General features: G+C 35.6%; 3 protein-coding genes across 4 annotated transcripts in view; 2 read left to right on the top strand and 1 right to left on the bottom strand.

Annotated features, from left to right (window-relative positions):
* The first annotated feature begins 48 nt into the window (after positions 1–48).
* LOC130170920 (receptor-type tyrosine-protein phosphatase C-like) lies at positions 49–8,664 on the top strand. The gene is made up of 19 exons (XM_056378624.1): positions 49–241; positions 744–883; positions 976–1,036; positions 1,179–1,299; positions 1,481–1,518; positions 2,839–2,883; positions 2,986–3,021; positions 3,115–3,132; positions 3,914–4,180; positions 4,291–4,506; positions 4,595–4,708; positions 5,027–5,161; positions 5,281–5,448; positions 5,986–6,135; positions 7,072–7,286; positions 7,392–7,452; positions 7,596–7,710; positions 7,930–7,967; positions 8,279–8,664. Exons 1-19 carry the CDS (start codon positions 178–180, stop codon positions 8,326–8,328), a joined length of 2,052 nt encoding a protein of 683 aa, XP_056234599.1. The 5' UTR covers positions 49–177; the 3' UTR covers positions 8,329–8,664.
* A 1,879-nt stretch (positions 8,665–10,543) lies between these two features.
* Positions 10,544–20,788, top strand: LOC130170662 (uncharacterized). 2 transcript variants are annotated; one of them, XM_056378176.1, is made up of 15 exons: positions 10,544–10,724; positions 10,906–10,943; positions 12,257–12,301; positions 12,404–12,439; positions 12,572–12,589; positions 13,244–13,510; positions 13,621–13,836; positions 13,924–14,037; positions 14,355–14,489; positions 15,313–15,462; positions 16,398–16,444; positions 16,681–16,741; positions 16,895–17,027; positions 17,190–17,227; positions 17,547–20,788. In XM_056378176.1, exons 2-15 carry the CDS (start codon positions 10,925–10,927, stop codon positions 17,588–17,590), a joined length of 1,323 nt encoding a protein of 440 aa, XP_056234151.1. In that variant the 5' UTR covers positions 10,544–10,724; positions 10,906–10,924; the 3' UTR covers positions 17,591–20,788. The 2 variants fall into 2 exon arrangements, 1 of the variants encoding a protein (XP_056234151.1); XR_008828028.1 differs by lacking the exons at positions 16,681–16,741; positions 16,895–17,027; positions 17,190–17,227; positions 17,547–20,788 and adding an exon at positions 14,609–14,775 and having other exon boundaries at positions 10,550–10,724.
* nek7 (NIMA-related kinase 7) overlaps positions 19,595–22,734 on the bottom strand; it is a 60,224-nt gene continuing 57,084 nt past the window's right edge. The window contains exon 10 of the mRNA XM_056378178.1: positions 19,595–22,293. Within this exon, the coding sequence (XP_056234153.1) occupies positions 22,183–22,293 (111 nt within the window). The 3' untranslated portion in view covers positions 19,595–22,182. The remainder of the gene's footprint in view (positions 22,294–22,734) is intronic.

The raw sequence follows: 22,734 nt of genomic DNA, 5'->3' as shown, positions 1-22,734 counted from the left end.
TCCTGCCACCAACATTAAAGGTAACTGGAAACCAGAGTTGAGGTTTAAAGTGTGGACAACAAGTCAAGACACTGCAGTCAACAACATTAAAACATACAGCTTCTGTTAGGAGTGTGAATTTCTGCCCATTGGACCATACTGTATGGTGTGTGGCAGCACACACTCTAACTCCTGTAAATGGCAGGGCTCTGTGTTCTCAAGATCCTGCTGCTCTGGACCGGGATCATCAGTTTGGCCAATTGTGAGTAACTATCTTCAATGTTGATTTAATGGGCATCTTCATAAAGGGAGTGTGGAGCAAGAATGTGTTTTCTAACACAAGTCTTTCTATCCGTCACCCTTCAGAATTCAAGATAGGAGAACTTTTTCTTTTTGTGACATAAAACATGAAGCGCTGGAGGTGATGAAGTCCCGTATCCTATACTGTATTTGTGCAAGAGAAAAATAAATCAGACTGTTACCACTGAACTCCCTGAAAAAAAAGAAATTACAGTGAACTAACCTCTGAACTGTCATAATAATCTCTCTACTGAGGTCTTATGTGTGTTGCTTTTTTATTTATTTATTCATGCTAAAAATCACACAACAAACTAATATACAGTGTATATAATAATAACATAACAATAATATAGATGATAATCAATAATTTGTTGATATACGAAACCAAAGTGTCACTTTTTATTAAGAGTAAGCAGAGTGTGATATCTGAAGGAAATATGGTGTCTTTTCTTATTTTGTTACAGCACCAGACGATATGACTAAACTGAAGACGACGGCTCCAGAGCCTCATGTGATTATAGTGAGCTGTGAATATTCAAGACGCTTTAATGGACCTGAGGTGATGTACATCACACAACATGGTTATGCTGGTGATACTCTGCATGTACGTATGAAAACCAAGTGCGTCTGAATTCAAAGATCTCACGTACTATGAGATAATTCCTGATAAAAAGGTCTTTCTGTCTTTCTGTCCAGGTGACTGCTTTCAGTGAACACTTTGAGCACAAGTCCAAGACATATGATGTTGCTACTCACTGTATGTGCTGTTTTAATTATGCCAGAAATTGCCTTCATTTGAAAATCATTTCAACAAATCTTATTCTGACATATAAGCCGCATCTGCATTGTGTATATCTTGTATCCACTATAGTTCTTCTGTCATAACACTCGTTTTGCAGATCATGACAAAGCTGTCATTGATTTTCTGGTGTTTCTCATCGTCCTCACGTCTGTGGCAATACTTGTGGTGATCGACAGCATATATGTTCTTAACCGTGTTCCTAAGCACAGAAAGTCTCGGTAAGGACAACTTTGCATCTAATCTCCTGTTTGATAAAGACAAAACAATTAACAGTGATCAGTGTTTACTTGATAATCATGTCCTCAAATCTCTTGGTAAACGCTGTTTAGTCCGGTGTATTCCATGTTTTTCAGTATCAATTAAAGTGTTTGAAGTCAAACTTTAGAATTTTCTCCACAGTGACGTGAATGAAAACGCGATGTTTCAATCGGCAGCAAGTAAGTGCTCGTTTGCTTTTCTGTTTTTACACTGGTAATGCTTTCTTGAAACACGAATGGAGCTGAGCCAACATTCATGTCATTAGTTCCTTCTTTGTATTTGCTACATCCTCTTTTTCCTGTGGGCACAATGTAAATTAATTTCCCTTGAATCAATAAATAAATCAATCAATCAATCAGTCAAACAAATCTGCATTCTCTGCCTACCACATGTATGTAATTCTCTATCTGAAAAAGAGTTAACCTGCACTCTTAATGTGGGGGTTGGAACAGACGGGTTAGATGTTTTCAGACATGTGTTAACCACAGCTAAAAGCAGCTCTGCAACGTCCCGGACTGTAGAGCTGATATGTGAACGCTGTATTATCTGAATTGATGATATTACTAACAGTCAGGTGCAAATGAAGCAGCTGTAAATATTGGACAAAAGAAAAAAATACTGCAGGTCTGCATTTGGCAGCAGAGGTGAGCGTTTAGAAATGGAGTACGAAATAAAATAAGGGACCCTTTTATGAAATTCAGTTGTCACTTCTTGATATATGATTTTCATTCAGCACATATGTGCACGTCAAAACTGAAGCTGTTGTCAATGTCCTGGTCTGTGACACAGGCACGACTAGAACAGCAGGTTTTAGCAGCTTCACTAGTGCATATTCTTGTGTTATTGTTAGTGTATTTTACTGTAAAGACAATAGCGAGCAATGGCCTGTATGCTAATGTATAATCAAAAACAGTTTTGATTGGATGGGATATGGAAAATCCAAATTAAAAGCTGGTATGAGTTCCAAGCATGCACTCTAAAGATAGATATAAAAGGAAGCTCAGTTGCAGCCAGTTACATACATACATACATATATACAAAGAGCTGGTGATAAGGCTTTTAAAAGGTGACATGAAATGTATTAATTGTCTATATTTTTTCTCAAAAACCCACACTTTATCATATGGTAAAAATAAATGAAAGAAACTCTGAGATGACTCCTTTTGTAAAACAGATGAGAGCATTAGATGAGAAGAGTCTTCAAGTTATTAGTGGTAGTGTAAAATTAAGGTGGGTTAGAACTGATGTTTAAATTGATTATTTAAATTGATGTAGAATTGTTCTTGTTCTCATGAATTCATACCAGAGGTGAGGTTTAGGATGTGGTGAACACAAGTCAGAAGCTGTGACCGCTGATGAGATACACAATGTATACATCTTAAAACTTTGGCATCAGTTCTCACGTTCAATACAAAGAGGAAAGTTTTCATGTGACTATCCTCTCATGGTCCCCACAACAACGTTCTTTCACAAATGACTCTAACTCCTGGACGTGACAGGTCTCAGGAGCCTCAAGACTTTGCTGCTTTCAGCTGGGATCATATGTAAGAAGATATGTTCATAATGTTATTTTCAATTAATTTGATATTATACATTATCAATGCACGTTTTTATTACAATTGTTATCTAATGATAATTTACTTCAGGTCAAATCACTACAACTGCTGGGCAAAGGATTACAGGTAGGTAATGAAATATATGCATTTACTATATCTATTATGTGTTTTCACAGTCATTACATCATTTTTATCCTATAAAAACACGTTTTATTTTAGCTTCCTCACCTCCACAGTGTAAGTGCTGTTGTCTTTGGTGTTCTTTATGTTGTTTTATTTGTTTGATTGTTTGTTTTTGATAAATATATTTCATTACATGTCATACATTTACTGGTATTGCTTTACAACACTGAAGGATGGATTTCATGGGGATCACATTAGAGACTTTTTTCTTTTTATGTAGTATAGTATAGTATCGTTAAGTATTGTATAGCATAGCATAGCATTGTAGAACATTGCATAGAATATTATAGTACGGTATACTATACAGCACCGTAAAGTCATGTATAATATAATATAGTATAGCATAGCATAGCAATAGTATACCTTAGTATAGTATAATACAACATAGTACAGTATAGTACATTATACTATACTATAGTATAGTATAGTATAGTATAGTATAGCTGATACCATGTTATACTATACTATATTGAGTACAGTTTAGTAATGCCTAGCATAGTAAACTATAGTACGGAATATTATAGTATAGATTAGTATAGAATAGTAAAGTATACCATATCATATCATAGTATAGTACAGTATAGTGTAATATAATGTTTTGTTTTTACTCTTTTCTAATTTCCTTTAAATGCATCCTCCGATCTCCGCACCTGCAGCCTGTGAGTATCAGTTTGAAAGATAATCCAGTTTTCAAACACTTACAGAAATTATATTGGTATCCAGTGTCTCTGTTACACTTTTACTTTACAATGAATGTAGTGACAGTTTGTTTTTACAGTGTTTTACAGTATTACACATAACTAACACATTTTCTTAACTCTGTTGATGTCTGCAGGTTCCTACACTGTAACATCCATCAAGTTTGGCTTCCAGATTGACATTACAAGCTCTACCCCTCGTGACTACACCATAAACATTAGTGAAGAAGGCCGACCAGTCACTGGAAAACACATCACCGTCCATCAGTCCAATCAAAACTCATCACATGAAATCAAACACCTGAAGCCCTGCACTGAATATGAGCATTATGTGACATATCTTGATGGTGCTGGTGAAAAACACTGTAGCCACCCTGAAAATAAAACTAGAACGACTGACATAAGTGAGTAAAAATAATTCATGTTGGTGTCATGCATCTTGCTTTCTTTTCATTGAAGAAATGAGACTGTGTGTAAAATGGAGAGACATTTGTGCATCACTTGTGTATTTCAGGCAAAGATGATATTGAAGATGTCAGCTGCATCCCTGGACATGTTTGTTACCGGAGTGATTGGGACGTCAGCTCTTTACTATCAACCACAAATGTTGTGGGATGTGACAATAAAACATTCTGTGTCAAACCTGGTTACAATGACATTTGTTCAGATTTTACTACAAACTTCACATGTCCGACCACTTCCTTTAGCCTCACCAGCATCATCCCTGTTGGTATGTATAAAAGAGTCTGCCTTTATTTGAAATGCATGTGCTTTAGATTTTATTTCATCATTTTTTGTGCTTTCTTTTTTTTCCACAGATTTCTTAAACACAAATGAAATACATCAGATTGTTTCCACTAAACTTCCAGCGAAAATAGAAACAAAATTACCTCCAAACTGTAAAAATCTCTCTGTTGATTACACCTGCTGGGGTAAGTGATAAGACTAGAAGTAAAAAGACTTTGTGTGTTACTAATATTATAAATGGATTTACATGGAAATAAATAGAGATTTGAATCTGCAATTCCCCGTTTTAATTAAAACTTAAGCGATATGAATCGTCTGTCAGTGTAGGGGGAAGGTGAGGTATTACTTTGTGCTCTCAGTGAATCAGTCCTAAAAAGAAGATTTTTTAAATATTTTTCTGAATGAGTCCAAATTTGTTTTAATCTGAAAAGATGCTGCTACATGAGCTCTGAGGTATAAATACTAGTTGTTGAAGAAACGCTGTCATTTTCGTGTCTCCTCAGAGAGTGGCGGAGTCACTGAGCCTAAGCTGGAGTCGGAGCTGGAGCCGTTTACTGACTACAGCTGTATTGGTCAGATCAAGGAAAACAATGTCACCATCAAAAACACAACTGCTGTTGACGTCAGGATTGACTGTGGTATGTTGATGTTCACTTCACCTCAGTGCAATGAAAGCTTTTATCCTCAGATACTGTGGAGTGAATTACTGTGTAGCACCAGAACTCAAGTCTGTTACAGATGTCTGATGTTCCAACAGATTTTAACATAATCGCCACAAAGGACAGAGTAACCAATACGTCTATTGGCTGGAGTTGGAGCACAACCAGTGACAAGTGTCAAGAAGTCCTTCATGAGCTTGAGAAGCTCGATAAGCTTTCATACGACTGCAGCTGTGGTTCTACTCTCTCCCATCAGACACACTGGAGTAAGTGAAATTATTCAGATTAACTCTCTAATGTTTTTAATTCTTTTAATAGGAATTCATTTCTGGAAGTTGTTGGAGATCCTTTTTCTATTCAGTTTATCTAAATAGTAAAATATACTGTGGACATTTGAGTCATTGGTGGAGCTACAGCGCTCCATGCTAACCCTTCAGCATCCTGAGTGTTAGTAGGTGTAAATAAGAAAATCACAGTTTCACAAAATCAACATGAAATATGACACAGAAATAACACTGTGATTGTATTAAATCACTGGAAACAAAGGTTTTCAGTTTTCACATGTTTATTGTCCCAGTCTGCTTTCCTACGATCACATAATGAGGACAATAGTTTTAGCTTGCAGGGCCAAAGCTGGTGATCGACCAGTGATGCATTGATGATATTAACTGATTGATTGACATCCATTCTCTTGTCACTTAAAGTGCAAAAACAATCAGCTGTTGTGTATACCCTTAATTTTGTCTCTGTTGTGTTGCTATTCAACAAAACAAACTAACAGCTTGTGAAACTTTAACTCACAGGTAAACCTGACAAAGAGTCATCAGGAAGAACATGTCTTGTTATTGGACTGAAACCATTCACCACATACACCTGTGAAGTCAAACCCATCTACAAGAACATCAAGAGAGATGCTAAACAAACTCCAGTGACACAAAAGACTGACGCTGGAAGTAAGTAACCAATGAAAAATGATCACAGCTGATTCTATGATCTAAATCTATGACACAAGAAGACTATTTGGAGTATATTCACTGACAGTCTGTGCTGCACATACATGTTGAATATTGAGTTACTCATGTGGCAGTAAGAGTATCTGTATGAAACACTTTCTTAAGACCAAACAGCTTTGAAACTGTTTCAGTATTTGGGTAGAAAACTGATCCCATGTGACGTACTATGACTTTAAAACACCTGGTTCATGAAATATGGTCCCTACATGAATATTTGAATTTGGAACTTCAACACAATATTTACTGTTATTAATTATTTAGTTCATCTTTTAAGTTAATTATATTAATTATTATTTGAAATGAGTTTTTTCTATTTATCATTATAAAAATTACAATTATAAGATTTTTCTTTCTGTTTGTCCTTTTTAATAAATGTTGCTGATCAGTACCAACATTCATTATGTAAAGGAAAATGTATCTATTACACACTCCAAACCATGACAGTGAAGATTAAAAGGTACCTGCACCTGTTTATTCATCACTGTAAGTGGAAGAGCCTGTAGCGTGGAGCCAGAGTAATTACTGACTTTCTTGGTGTAAAATCTTTACCAAGTGGTACATTGATCATTTAAAAAACATCCATTGATTGATTAAATAACCATTCATGTTAAAGGATAAATTAAAAAACAACAACAATAGATAAGCATCAGCAAATTGGCCAAATAATTGATTTCATATACTGTCTTTACATAATGACATTAAAAAATATCAACATCTAAAACATCCTGATGCACAAGACAACCAGTACAGCAACACTCTGATATTAACAATAATGTTGTTGATAACTGTTAAAACTGCTGTTAGAGCAAATTAAAATCACTTTAACGGTGACTATGCTTCTGAAAATAAGTGTGTTTTTCTTCATTTTTCTTACAGAACCAGACGATATTAAAGACCTGAAGACGTCACAGCCAGAGCATAATGTGATTATAGTAAACTGTATGTATTCAGGAAAATTAAACGGTCTTGAAGGCAAACAGAAATACAGAGCAGAACTTCATCATGGTGGTGTCATTGTGAAGGAACTTAAAGACAGTAAATGCAAGTTTGAATTCAGAGACCTGAGTTACTCTACGACCTACATAGTGAAGGTTTGTATGATCCTATTTTTTAGTTTCATTAGAATATGATCACTTTACTCTTCATATTCCTTCAGATTGTGTAGAACCTGATAAAGGGATCCTCTGTCTTTCCAGGTCATTGCTTTCAACACAGAACTGGAGAGCGAGCCCAAGACAAAGGAAGTTTCTACTTTCTGTATGTACTGTTTTAATTAACAACACAAGCTGTTCAATTTTGATATATTGTTTTTCTGATATTCAGTACACACCACTTAATTTCTCTACATTGTATCTTGAACACCACCCTGATATTCTTCTGTTATAACCATTATTTTACAGACAATGACAAAGCTGTCATTGGTTTTCTGGTCTTCCTCTTCATCACCATCACATCTGTTGTGGTGTCTGTGTTGGTCTACAAGATTTACATTAAGAAGTGCAGAAAGTCCAGAAAGTAAAGATCTTTTTGTTTCTAATCTCCTTCAAAACTTTGACTGTCACATTGTGATAATTATTTTTTTCATCAATTACTTTACTAATAAAACAATATGTGCTTTAATTCATGATACCAGAGAGGTAGTTTTGAAGATGAAATATGTTGATTGTTCCATTCTGAATTATATTTCATATAAATGTAATTCTTTAAAGCCAGTCTTCACTATTTTCTCCACAGTGAGGTGAATGAAGATGTGATGCTTGAATCAACAGCAAGTGAGTCGACTTTAAGTTTCATGTCTTTCCTACATTTTCTTTGACTATAGGCAACAAACAACAAACACATTTAGCAGCTACAAGTGATAACTGATGTTTTAGCTGCTAATTATTAGATCATTTCTTATCAATCCTGAATACTGTATTGAGATATTAAAAATCTTCCAAAAGATGGTTTTATTATGATGAAAATTATAATGATCAGCAGCTGCAACAAGACTTGGTAAAAATAAAGCTTATTAGTATATTTTAGAAATATAATATAAATCAAACACTAACTTTCAGTATTTCCTGTTGGATTTTTGTTGCAGTTTATGTTAATGTACCAACTCCTGGATGGCATCATATAGAAGCTCGCTGATGAAGAAAAGCCTGATGGAGCTGCAAACCAAATCATTTACTCTTTACTCTGCTGAGTCATCAAATGTTCAGTATGTAGTGAGTCTTTTGCAGTTATACAATTGATTTCCAAACTTTAATGAACTTCTTGTTATTAGCTAAAACCTCCATTACTATATTAGATGTAACTGTTTAAACTCTATGGTACTTTTCTCACTTTGTTGCATTTAAGAGTTTTAACATGTTGCCTGTTGCTTTCACATGAATATTGTAACATGTTAGAAATGAACTTTTTTTTATTGATGTTTCTAAGCCCCTTGAGAGCTTTGTAAAATAAATAAAGTTACACCAACTAAATCCCAACCACACACAAGTTGTTGCTGATCATTTTACTGACAACTCTCCGCTCCCAACCCTTCAACTGCTCACAAGTAAAAAGCAAAGCTTAGATGTGAAGCAACCTTTGGATCTGGCTTGGGATTCGCTCACATACTCACTCACTAACGCCACCTATAAAAAAGTAAAGTTACAGCAGCAACAGTTACGGCCCAGTGATCATGTTAAAGGTACAGTTCTTTCTTCCGTTTTTCAAAAATATGAAACAAACACACTCACAAAAAACAGCAGCTCATGTATAAATTGCAGCTGCTATTACTTCACCATGTCTACTACTGTGTTAATTAGAGATCAGTTCCTCTGAAGCTTTGTCTAAGTTCAGTGACTCCTCCAAATGTAGCAGCCGCCTGTTTCCTGAATGAAGAACACACTCAGGCCTTTATTTCCCTGATATCCTTTAATCTATCTATTAGTTGTTTAATCAATCATCAGCAATATTATTCTTATTGCTTCAATATATCAGTTAGTTTGTACTCAAACGTTGGTTTTGAAACTAACACTGCACTAATCATGTGTCTGTAATCCTCACATACCAAACATTTGTAATGAAAACACAATTACAACAGCATGCACACTGCATATCAACAGACTGACTGACAGGAATGTAAAAAAGAGCAATAAAGTGAAAAAAAGATATGAGGTTTAGATAACAGAGGATTTCCTGTGCACAGATGCATCGCAGAAATTAAGCTTCCTGCCACCAACATTAAAGGTAAATTCTGGGTGTGATATCACTCTTGCTCACTTAACTGGAAACCAGAGTTGAGGTTTAAAGTGTGGACAACAAGTCAAGACACTGCAGTCAACAACATTAAAACATACAGCTTCTGTTAGGAGTGTGAATTTCTGCCCATTGGACCATACTGTATGGTGTGTGGCAGCACACACTCTAACTCCTGTAAATGGCAGGGCTCTGTGTTCTCAAGATCCTGCTGCTCTGGACCGGGATCATCAGTTTGGCCAATTGTGAGTAACTATCTTCAATGTTGATTTAATGGGCATCTTCATAAAGGGAGTGTGGAGCAAGAATGTGTTTTCTAACACAAGTCTTTCTATCCGTCACCCTTCAGAATTCAAGATAGGAGAACTTTTTCTTTTTGTGACATAAAACATGAAGCGCTGGAGGTGATGAAGTCCCGTATCCTATACTGTATTTGTGCAAGAGAAAAATAAATCAGACTGTTACCACTGAACTCCCTGAAAAAAAAGAAATTACAGTGAACTAACCTCTGAACTGTCATAATAATCTCTTTACTGAGGTCTTATGTGTGTTGCTTTTTTATTTATTTATTCATGCTAAAAATCACACAACAAACTAATATACAGTGTATATAATAATAACATAACAATAATATATGATAATCAATAACTTGTTGATATACGAAGCCAAAGTGTCACTTTTTATTAAGAGTAAGCAGAGTGTGATATCTGAAGGAAATATGGTGTCTTTTCTTATTTTGTTACAGCACCAGACGATATGACTAAACTGAAGACGACGGCTCCAGAGCCTCATGTGATTATAGTGAGCTGTGAATATTCAAGACGCTTTAATGGACCTGAGGTGATGTACATCACACAACATGGTTATGCTGGTGATACTCTGCATGTACGTATGAAAACCAAGTGCGTCTGAATTCAAAGATCTCACGTACTATGAGATAATTCCTGATAAAAAGGTCTTTCTGTCTTTCTGTCCAGGTGACTGCTTTCAGTGAACACTTTGAGCACAAGTCCAAGACATATGATGTTGCTACTCACTGTATGTGCTGTTTTAATTATGCCAGAAATTGCCTTAATTTGAAAATCATTTCAACAAATCTTATTCTGACATATAAGCCGCATCTGCATTGTGTATATCTTGTATCCACTATAGTTCTTCTGTCATAACACTCGTTTTGCAGATCATGACAAAGCTGTCATTGATTTTCTGGCGTTTCTCATCGTCCTCACGTCTGTGGCAATACTTGTGGTGATCGACAGCATATATGTTCTTAACCGTGTTCCTAAGCACAGAAAGTCTCGGTAAGGACAACTTTGCATCTAATCTCCTGCTTGATAAAGACAAAACAATTAACAGTGATCAGTGTTTACTTGATAATCATGTCCTCAAATCTCTTGGTAAACGCTGTTTAGTCCAGTGTATTCCATGTTTTTCAGTATCAATTAAAGTGTTTGAAGTCAAACTTTAGAATTTTCCCCACAGTGACGTGAATGAAAACGCGATGTTTCAATCGGCAGCAAGTAAGTGCTCGTTTGCTTTTCTGTTTTTACACTGGTAGTGCTTTCTTGAAACACGAATGGAGCTGAGCCAACATTCATGTCATTAGTTCCTTCTTTGTATTTGCTACATCCTCTTTTTCCTGTGGGCACAATGTAAATTAATTTCCCTTGAATCAATAAATAAATCAATCAATCAATCAGTCAAACAAATCTGCATTCTCTGCCTACCACATGTATGTAATTCTCTATCTGAAAAAGAGTTAACCTGCACTCTTAATGTGGGGGTTGGAACAGACGGGTTAGATGTTTTCAGACATGTGTTAACCACAGCTAAAAGCAGCTCTGCAACGTCCCGGACTGTAGAGCTGATATGTGAACGCTGTATTATCTGAATTGATGATATTACTAACAGTCAGGTGCAAATGAAGCAGCTGTAAATATTGGACAAAAGAAAAAAATACTGCAGGTCTGCATTTGGCAGCAGAGGTGAGCGTTTAGAAATGGAGTACGAAATAAAATAAGGGACCCTTTTATGAAATTCAGTTGTCACTTCTTGATATATGATTTTCATTCAGCACATATGTGCACGTCAAAACTGAAGCTGTTGTCAATGTCCTGGTCTGTGACACAGGCACGACTAGAACAGCAGGTTTTAGCAGCTTCACTAGTGCATATTCTTGTGTTATTGTTAGTGTATTTTACTGTAAAGACAATAGCGAGCAATGGCCTGTATGCTAATGTATAATCAAAAACAGTTTTGATTGGATGGGATATGGAAAATCCAAATTAAAAGCTGGTATGAGTTCCAAGCATGCACTCTAAAGATAGATATAAAAGGAAGCTCAGTTGCAGCCAGTTACATACATACATACATATATACAAAGAGCTGGTGATAAGGCTTTTAAAAGGTGACATGAAATGTATTAATTGTCTATATTTTTTCTCAAAAACCCACACTTTATCATATGGTAAAAATAAATGAAAGAAACTCCGAGATGACTCCTTTTGTAAAACAGATGAGAGCATTAGATGAGAAGAGTCTTCAAGTTATTAGTGGTAATTAAGGTGGGTTAGAACTGATGTTTAAATTGATTATTTAAATTGATGTAGAATTGTTCTTGTTCTCATGAATTCATACCAGAGGTGAGGTTTAGGATGTGGTGAACACAAGTCAGAAGCTGTGACCGCTGATGAGATACACAATGTATACATCTTAAAACTTTGGCATCAGTTCTCACGTTCAATACAAAGAGGAAAGTTTTCATGTGACTATCCTCTCATGGTCCCCACAACAACGTTCTTTCACAAATGACTCTAACTCCTGGACGTGACAGGTCTCAGGAGCCTCAAGACTTTGCTGCTTTCAGCTGGGATCATATGTAAGAAGATATGTTCATAATGTTATTTTCAATTAATTTGATATTATACATTATCAATGCACGTTTTCATTACAATTGTTATCTAATGATAATTTACTTCAGGTCAAATCACTGCAACTGCTGGGCAAAGGATTACAGGTAGGTAATGAAATATATGCATTTACTATATCTATTATGTGTTTTCACAGTCATTACATCATTTTTATCCTATAAAAACACGTTATTTTGTTGAATTGTTTTCTAATCTCTTGAAACTGTATTTTATTTTAGCTTCCTCACCTCCACAGTGTAAGTGCTGTTGTCTTTGGTGTTCTTTATGTTGTTTTATTTGTTTGATTGTTTGTTTTTGATAAATATATTTCATTACACGTCATACATTTACTGGTATTGCTTTACAACATTGAAGGATTGATTTCATGGGGATCATATTAGAGACTTTTTTCTTTTTATGTAGTATAGTATAGTATAGTATAGTATCGTTAAGTATTGTATAGCATAGCATAGCATTGTAGAACATTGCATAGAATATTATAGTACAGTATACTATACAGCATAGTAAAGTCATGTATAATATAATAGTATAGCATAGTATAGCAATAGTATACCTTAGTATAGTATAATACAACGTAGTACAGTATAGTATAGTATAATACAACGTAGTACAGTATAGTACATTAAAATATAGTATAGTATAGCCGATACCATGTTATACTATACTGAGTACAGTTTAGTAATGCCTAGCATAGTAAACTATAGTATGGAATATTATAGTATAGATTAGTATAGAATAGTAAAGTATACCATATCATATCATATCATATCATATCATACCATATCATATCATATCATATCATAGTATAGTACAGTATAGTATATTGTAGTATAGTATAGTACAGTATAGTATAGTGTAGTATAGTTTCTTAACTCTGTTGATGTCTGCAGGTTCCTACACTGTAACATCCATCAAGTTTGGCTTCCAGATTGACATTAAAAGCTCTACCCCTCGTGACTACACCATAAACATTAGTGAAGAAGGCCGATCAGACACTGGAAAACACATCACCGTCCATCAGTCCAGTCAAAGCTCATCACATGAAATCAAACACCTGAAGCCCTGCACTGAATATGAGCATTATGTGACATATCTTGATGGTGCTGGTGAAAAACACTGTAGCCACCCTGAAAATAAAACTACAACGACTGACATAAGTGAGTAAAAATAATTCATGTTTTTGTCATGCATCTTGCTTTCTTTTCATTGAAGAAATGAGACTGTGTGTAAAATGGAGAGACATTTGTGCATCACTTGTGTATTTCAGGTAAAGATGACATTGAAGATGTCAGCTGCATCCCTGGACATGTTTGTTACCGGAGTGATTGGGACGTCAGCTCTTTACTATCAACCACAAATGTTGTGGGATGTGACAATAAAACATTCTGTGTCAAACCTGGTTACAATGACATTTGTTCAGATTTTACTACAAACTTCACATGTCCGACCACTTCCTTTAGCCTCACCAGCATCATCCCTGTTGGTATGTATAAAAGAGTCTGCCTTTATTTGAAATGCATGTGCTTTAGATTTTATTTCATCATTTTTTGTGCTTTCTTTTTTTCCACAGATTTCTTAAACACAAATGAAATACATCAGATTGTTTCCACTAAACTTCCAGCGAAAATAGAAACAAAATTACCTCCAAACTGTGAAAATCTCTCTGTTGATTACACCTGCTGGGGTAAGTGATAAAACTAGAAGTAAAAAGACTTTGTGTGTTACTAATATTATAAATGGATTTACATGGAAATAAATAGAGATTTGAATCTGCAATTCCCCGTTTTAATTAAAACTTAAGCGATATGAATCGTCTGTCAGTGTAGGGGGAAGGTGAGGTATTACTTTGTGCTCTCAGTGAATCAGTCCTAAAAAGAAGATTTTTTTATATTTTTCTGAATGAGTCCAAATTTGTTTTAATCTGAAAAGATGCTGCTACATGAGCTCTGAGGTATAAATACTAGTTGTTGAAGAAACGCTGTCATCCTCGTGTCTCCTCAGAGAGTGGCAGAGTCACTGAGCCTAAGCTGGAGTCGGAGCTGGAGCCGTTTACTGACTACAGCTGTATTGGTCAGATCAAGGACAACAATGTCACCATCAAAAACACAACTGCTGTTGACGTCAGGATTGACTGTGGTATGTTGATGTTCACTTCACCTCAGTGCAATGAAAGCTTTTATCCTCAGATACTGTGGAGTGAATTACTGTGTAGCACCAGAACTCAAGTCTGTTACAGATGTCTGATGTTCCAACAGATTTTAACATAATCGCCACAAAGGACAGAGTAACCAATACGTCTATTGGCTGGAGTTGGAGCACAACCAGTGACAAGTGTCAAGAAGTCCTTCATGAGCTTGAGAAGCTTGATAAGCTTTCATACGACTGCAGCTGTGTTCTACTCTCTCCCATCAGACACACTGGAGTAAGTGAAATTATTCAGATTAACTCTCTAATGTTTTTAATTCTTTTAATAGGAATTCATTTCTGGAAGTTGTTGGAGATCCTTTTTCTATTCAGTTTATCTAAATAGTAAAATATACTGTGGACATTTGAGTCATTGGTGGAGCTACAGCGCTCCATGCTAACCCTTCAGCATCCTGAGTGTTAGTAGGTGTAAATAAGAAAATCACAGTTTCACAAAATCAACATGAAATATGACACAGAAATAACACTGTGATTGTATTAAATCACTGGAAACAAAGGTTTTCAGTTTTCACATGTTTATTGTCCCAGTCTGCTTTCCTACGATCACATAATGAGGACAATAGTTTTAGCTTGCAGGGCCAAAGCTGGTGATCGACCAGTGATGCATTGATGATATTAACTGATTGATTGACATCCATTCTCTTGTCACTTAAAGTGCAAAAACAATCAGCTGTTGTGTATACCCTTAATTTTGTCTCTGTTGTGTTGCTATTCAACAAAACAAACTAACAGCTTGTGAAACTTTAACTCACAGGTAAAGCTAACAAAGAGTCATCAGGAAGAACATGTCTTGTTATTGGACTGAAACCATTCACCACATACACCTGTGAAGTCAAACCCATCTACAAGAACAAGAAGAGAGATGCTAAACAAACTCCAGTGACACAAAAGACTGAGGCTGGAAGTAAGTAACCAATGAAAAATGATCACAGCTGATTCTATGATCTAAATCTATGACACAAGAAGACTATTTGGAGTATATTCACTGACAGTCTGTGCTGCACATACATGTTGAATATTGAGTTACTCATGTGGCAGTAAGAGTATCTGTATGAAACACTTTCTTAAGACCAAACAGCTTTGAAACTGTTTCAGTGTTTGGGGAGAAAACTGATCCCATGTGACGTACTATGACTTTAAAACACCTGGTTCATGAAATATGGTCCCTACATGAATATTTGAATTTGGAACTTCAACACAATATTTACTGTTATTAATTATTTAGTTATTATTTAAGTTAATTATATTAATTATTATTTGAAATGAGTTTTTTTGATTTATCCTTATAAAAATTACAATGATAAGATTTTTCTTTCTGTTTGTCCTTTTTAATAAATGTTGCTGATCAGTACCAACATTCATTATGTAAAGGAAAATGTATCTATTACACACTCCAAACCATGACAGTGAAGATTAAAAGGTACCTGCACCTGTTTATTCATCACTGTAAGTGGAAGAGCCTGTAGCGTGGAGCCAGAGTAATTACTGACTTTCTTGGTGTAAAATCTTTACCAAGTGGTACATTGATCATTTAAAAAACATCCATTGATTGATTAAATAACCATTCATGTTAAAGGATGAATTAAAAAAACAACAATAGATAAGCATCAGCAAATTTGCCAAATATTTGATTTCATATACAGTCTTTACATAATGACATTAAAAAATATATCAACATCTAAAACATCCTGATGCACAAGACAACCAGTACAGCAACAATGTGATATTAACAATAATGTTGTTGATAACTGTTAAAACTGCTGTTAGAGCAAATTAAAATCACTTTAACTGTGACTATGCTTCTGAAAATAAGTGTGTTTTTCTTCATTTTTCTTACAGAACCAGACGATATTAAAGAGCTGAAGACGTCACAGCCAGAGCATAATGTGATTATAGTACACTGTATGTATTCAGGAAAATTTAACGGTCCTACAGACGAAAAGAAATACAGAGCAGAACTTCATCATGGTGGTGTCATTGTGAAGGAAATTAAACAGAGAGAATGCAAGTTTGAATTCAGAGACCTGAGTTACTCTACGACCTACATAGTGAAGGTTTGTGAAAAAATGAATACCACCACTATTTCCTTCATATTTCAGTGTGTGCTATCCTGTCTTTGCAGGTGACTGCTTTCAATGGACACTTTGAGAGCAAGCCCCAGACAATACCTGTTGCCACTTTGGGTATGTGCTTTTCAAATCAATACCACAAAGTATTGTTAAGTATTGTGTTAAGTCTTTTTGAGAGACCATACACAGCTCTACTTCTATTCTTTGTAACTTAAACATAAATGCCACAACTGTGACATTCTTCTGTTATAACCATCATTTTAAAAGACAATGGAAAAGCTCTCACTGTCACTGATATTCTGGTCGTCCTCATCATCATCATCATCATCATCATCATCAACATCTTATCTGCAGCCTTGGTCTACAAGATCTGCGTTCTGATACACAGAAAGTCCAGAAAGTAAAGATTATTTTACACCTAATTACCTGCATTAGTTTTATTGTCAGGCTTGTTGCAGTTGAACTCTTTCATTAAACTCAATATACACTGTTGTGTACTATGGTATATGCAGTGTAAATTGAAATCTTTACAGCCATTCCTCACTATGTATTTTCTCTGCAGTGACGTGAAGGGAGATGTGATGTTTGAATCAACAGCAAGTGAGTAAACTTTAGGTTTCCTGTTTTTTCTTCATGTATGTAACAAACAGCATTCACATTCAGCAGCTACACATTTTTAATTACATTTTAGGTGTTGGATCTAATATCACCTGTTATAATGAAACACTTAAAATGATTGACTGGAATTCCGTATTAGAGTAATGAAGTATTTCAGTGTAACTGCAAATCTTTACAACTTGTAGTTTTGAAGTAACCTGGAAGTCTTTGTATTGTATGTGAAGTGCTCTATAGTTTAATAAGTACCCAAAAATAATTTGCACTATTTCCTGTTTTGTTTTTTGTTTTTTTGCTGTCATAGTTTATGTTAATGCACCTGAATCTGCTTGGCGGAGAGCATCCTGATGGAGCTGTATACCAAGTCATCATTTACTCTTATTAACTTAAGTACTGCATGTATGCCTTGGCATTGTTCGTGTCTTACATGACAGGCCTAACAGTTGAAATCAAGACTTTCTAAGACCTTTTTAATTCCACATAGACTGCAATTTAATACCAAGCCTACTAAGTATGGAAGTATGATGGAATACCAGTGGGACAATATGCCTCAGAGTTGCATATTACAGTTATTTCAGTATAAGTCTTAGTAGTATATATAATATACTATAATTAATTAAATGAATGCAATACCATACCTAAGTTATGCTTTTTAACAGCCTTCTCTTCCAATATGCTTAAGAAAAAAGCGAACCAAGAATTCAAAAGGGAACCAAAAGGGGCTATGGCTGTCTAAACAGTTTAATGTTAGACCACCAAAAGATATGACAATGGATATTTTAAAATGAGGCTTTAAAATTCACCTGTGTTGCATGGCTTTAACATATACAAAATCTGTGTTTTATTGTTCAATCCTTGTACTTGTGCCACCTGCAGGCCACTAATGTTACTGATGCATTTCGCAGGTGTGTGTTTTTGTGTGATTCTGAGGTGTTTCCATTTTATATTTGTATTACCGATTGAACAAAATTAATTAAAAAATGTAACGTTATAGCTAAATGGCCTCTTCTGTATACGGAATACTCAAAAATGAATTACCATTAAGATTGCAAGTTTAAAACGTTACACTTCATCTTTTGAAACTACAATTACTGCCTCATGGTTGTATACCTCTGTCAACTGTCAAATTCCAGGAAGTATGGTCATAATCTCCCCTTCTGTTCCCGAGTTACAGCGTTAAATAATGGCCAGAAGTGTTTTTGAAGAACATTATGATGTCACATTGAAGTTGACCTTTGACCACCAAATTATAATCAGTTCATCCTTGAGTTCAAGGGAATGTTTGTGCCAGATGCAATGAAGTTCCCTCTGGGCATTCCTGATATATCGTGTTCACAAGAGCATCAGGTCACAGTGACCTTGACCTTTGACCAACAAAATCTAATCAGTTCATCCTTGAGTGAATGTTTGCAGCAAATCTGAAGAAATCCCCTCCAGGCGTTACTGAGATATTGTGTTCACAAGAATGGGATAGGCAGACGGACAACTCAAAACCTCCAGTCACAGCAGTCATAAAAAAAAAAAAAATTATAAAAATTATATACTCTGTGTGTGTGTGTGTGTGTGTCATTAATGTTACTGATGCATTTTGCAGGTATGTGTTTTTCACATTTTCAGCATCAAATGCTACCAATAAACAATAAATATGAAAATTATTTCAATGATAACCAGGTGTATAGTTCAAATAATACAAGATCATCCAAGTTTTCCTCCGTATGCAGATGAGATATGGTACCTTATTTTGCTCAAATCTGGAGGATGCCCAGTTTATTCTATATCACCACTAGTATCCAACAATTCAATGTGCTGTCAATGTGAGACAATGTGACAGACTTGCATTCAAGTCATCCTCATCAACTTCTAAAGTCAAGAAAAAACATATAATCAAAATCACGTTATATAGAACTAATTCATTCAAGGCAAAAACGACAATGTTCTGGTATCGGTCGGGATTATGTTCGCGTGTAACAGAAAAATTGAATGTATATGGATATACTGACCACTAAGGTGATATAATTTACCAGTAGTCCATCAAAGTGAAATATCCCAACAATTGTAAACTCAGGTAACATCAAACCTTTTTACCAGTGACGGTTTGGTCCTTCCTTTAAAAAGGACCAAAATGGTCCTGAACTACAGCTGTAAAACTGTGGCTCCGTGATGGGACGGTGTTACCTGGGCTTGGTTTCTGGCAGTTTGCATACTCATAACTGTGTTTGTCCTTTTTTATTGATGTCCTGAAGGGTATGTGTACAATCAAAACCTGTTGGGACTCAAAAATGTTTGAATGATGAGATGAGATGTGAAACCCATTAAAACCTGAGCTCCAAGCAGTCACTCCAATGTCCAAAAGGAATTTGAAAGCTTTATTGCATTTAGTTAGCATACAGGGCATTTGTGATGATGGTCTTTAATTTGACATGAAATGTTCAGAAAACAACCAAACTACCAGAACAATAAATATTAATTGTCATTATTTTTCTTTGTGAAAAACACCTGGACTCTTCGATACCTTCAGAGAGTGTGCGGAAAAGTAAGTGAGCCGAGGTAAAAAGCTGGTGAATAGTAGAGAAATGTTATGTTACATAAAGACAAAAACACTCCCTATCAAGACTTAGCCATAATTCTTAAAGTGACTTAGCACTGTGTGTCTTAAACATCGCCACCGAAAGGGCATTAACATAAATGTATCTTTCAAGCCAATACAAAAGCATCAGGTGTTTTAGTTATATGCTTTAAGAACATTTGAAAGCTCAGAGGCTGTTTCCCCTAAACCACTGGAGAAATTTTTTTTGTTTTTTTGCTCTTAAATACGACCAATTTCTTCAGGGAATTCTGTATAGAAACTAAAATATAGAGAAAGTGCCTTAAAGCCATAGCTCCCCTGTAATTACAACAGAATACTGAAAGGTTTTGGTGCTTTATAGATGTGCTTGTTTAGAGAGCGTAGATATAAAGGGTAAACAGATGATGAAGATGATGAAAAATTAAGATAATTATTGAAATTTAAAAAAAGGTTTTACTGCAATGGGAACAAAAAGCGATATGGAGGAACAAAATTCTGGACAAGGTGTACAATTGCAAACAAAAATTGCAAACACTGTATTTGCACGTCTCAGATATATAACTAGTAGCAACACACTATCAAAATATTCTGTTAACCATAACAAAATAACTTACATTTTCTTGCATCTATAAGCTTTGATTTTGTATTCAACACATGTTAATAGTATTAAATGTTAATTAAAAAAAGAAAGACAACAACAGGAGATCATGGGCATACATGTACAATAATTCAGCTGAAAAGTTAACAGGCTATTTGATAATGTTTAAAAACAATTCATAAGACACTGAAATAAAGCGTTATCAATTGTTGTTTACGTATTATACCTTCCGTGTGGTATCATTGTCATTATGTAAAACAGTGGTAGTCAGTGCTGGTCAGCTGTGACACACTGGTGTAAACCTATTCACTGTTATATATATATATATATATATATATATATTACTGCTCACTCCCTCCAAATTAATAATAAGTCACTAAAACCCTACAGTACTAAAACTAAAGGAACTTCTTCACTATGTACAGTAAAATAAAATGAATCCCATTGGTGCTTGTTTCTTTGGGGGGTTTTTTCAGTACAAGTCTTTGATATACCTTTCTCAACTGAGAACACAAGTTATGTATGCATGCTGCGATTTACTCATGACATGGACGGTACACAAGGTATTGATCTGCTATCTCTTTAACATATGTTACTGAACAAGACATATACACTGCAAACTTACACAGCAACAATCACAAAATTTTGTCTACACAGACTACCGTTCAGGTGGGTTAAAAGGATCCACTGGACCATGATGGAGAACTATGTGTTTTAACCTTTTTTTTAACATCTTCATTGTGATTTTACAGCCCTAAAAAACCGCACACTATCTGATAACAGTACATCTTGCTTGAACTGAACCAAGGGGGATATTTTGGTGTCAGTGACTAAGGTAAACAGCAGATGTAAAACTGCTTTTGTTACTGCTTCTACCACTCCTTCTAGGCTGTCAAAAAAAAGAGACATTCTGAATTTTTCAAAGACAATACATACGTGTCAAAATGACTTACATTCAAAGTGTTGTGGAGACATTTGCCCATGTTCTCCCCCCAGCACATCTCTAGTCTAACCTCTAGATGATCCTTCCTTTCCTAATACATTCATAAGACATGATCACCCTGCCAGCCTTCTGATACCAGGATAAAAAGTGCGACACAACAACACTTCAACCATCAATAACACTCTGTTACGTCTCTGCCATTGAGTGAAAATCTCTTCACTCCAATGTTACCATTGTTTTCAAAGTTTTCATGGTCTTTTTATGCCATTAGCTGACCATAGGTCACATGAGGCACATCAGAAGCCTACTAGGTAATTTTTAACAATATTTGCGAGTGGCTTTACTGTTTTATGGCTAGAAGATAACATCTACAATTATAATCTTTTTTGCTAATTTTACAGTTTTCCAGTATATCTGCTTTAAACAACACCTACTACTAGCGGCTGCTGAAAAATGGCTTCAGTTCTCCACACAAAAATACAGAGGACATGCATTTTAAAGCCACAGCAACAAACATATCAGTGAGTTACAACACACTGATTTTCAATGCTGTAACATAGTATAAGTGTAAGGAATGGGAGGTCCATCTGACAAAAATGTTTTAATCTTTATGATCTTTACCCGAGGGCATAAAAGGTTTGGGTGTCAGTCATGTAACAGACTGTACCGTCCCCTAAGAAATAAAAATCTGTTACACGTACTATTTATCACAAGGAGCTAAACTTTGAAGTAAGTTATTGTATAAAAGCTGATAGATGTGTACAAGTCCAGCATGAAAAGCGAGGGGGAGGTTGGGAGGAGTTCCGCAAGCTGTAGTGTGTGTAAGTCTAGGTTTAGCTGCCCTGTGTGAGGTTCTGCATGTGTTTGGCAATGTCGTACACATAGGTGATGTCCGGCCTCTTCTCCGGGTCGGGGTTGATGCACATATCTACCAAGTTCCTCAGCTGGTGAGAGTGGTAGGAAGGGTGTTGGATGGAAGGTAAAGAGAGAAATAAAATAGTCAATGACACTATAGTGAGACTGATGATAAAAAAGCAGCTCCAGAAATGAACAAATCTCTGCTAACACAGACTTGCTCGTCTTTTATTTGCCCTCTAGATCAGCTCGTTCCATAATAGCAACAATAAAGCAACAGGTAACTAAGCTGAGACAAAGACATGAGGCTGGGTTAGTGCACTAATCACTTATTGGTCTGCTGAATTCACTTTTACCCGAGCCCACACATGCACACCCACCCGCAAGCACACACACACACTGCTGCCACTCCATTGCCATCCGGAGACAGCACTTACACTTGAAGCCGAGCGAAGCGGCTGATTGGAGCAGATAGATAGACAGGCTCGCAGGCGGAACAGCCACCACCATCATTAAAAAAAAAGAAGAGA

The sequence above is a fragment of the Seriola aureovittata genome, chromosome 6 (assembly GCF_021018895.1).
Source record: "Seriola aureovittata isolate HTS-2021-v1 ecotype China chromosome 6, ASM2101889v1, whole genome shotgun sequence".
NCBI classification, from domain to species: Eukaryota; Metazoa; Chordata; class Actinopteri; order Carangiformes; family Carangidae; genus Seriola; species Seriola aureovittata.
This window is presented reverse-complemented; position numbering and strand designations above follow the sequence as displayed.

Coding starts and splice junctions, on each gene's coding strand:
- LOC130170920 (XM_056378624.1), top strand. CDS start 178: ATGGCAGGGCTCTGTGTTCTCAAGATCCTGCTGCTCTGGACCGGGATC. Junction 1,037..1,178: donor ATATGATGTTGCTACTCACT/GTATGTGCTGTT, acceptor CTCGTTTTGCAG/ATCATGACAAAGCTGTCATT. Junction 5,449..5,985: donor CTCCCATCAGACACACTGGA/GTAAGTGAAATT, acceptor TTTAACTCACAG/GTAAACCTGACAAAGAGTCA.
- LOC130170662 (XM_056378176.1), top strand. Junction 12,302..12,403: donor GCTTTCAGCTGGGATCATAT/GTAAGAAGATAT, acceptor AATTTACTTCAG/GTCAAATCACTGCAACTGCT. Junction 16,742..16,894: donor AATACCTGTTGCCACTTTGG/GTATGTGCTTTT, acceptor TCATTTTAAAAG/ACAATGGAAAAGCTCTCACT.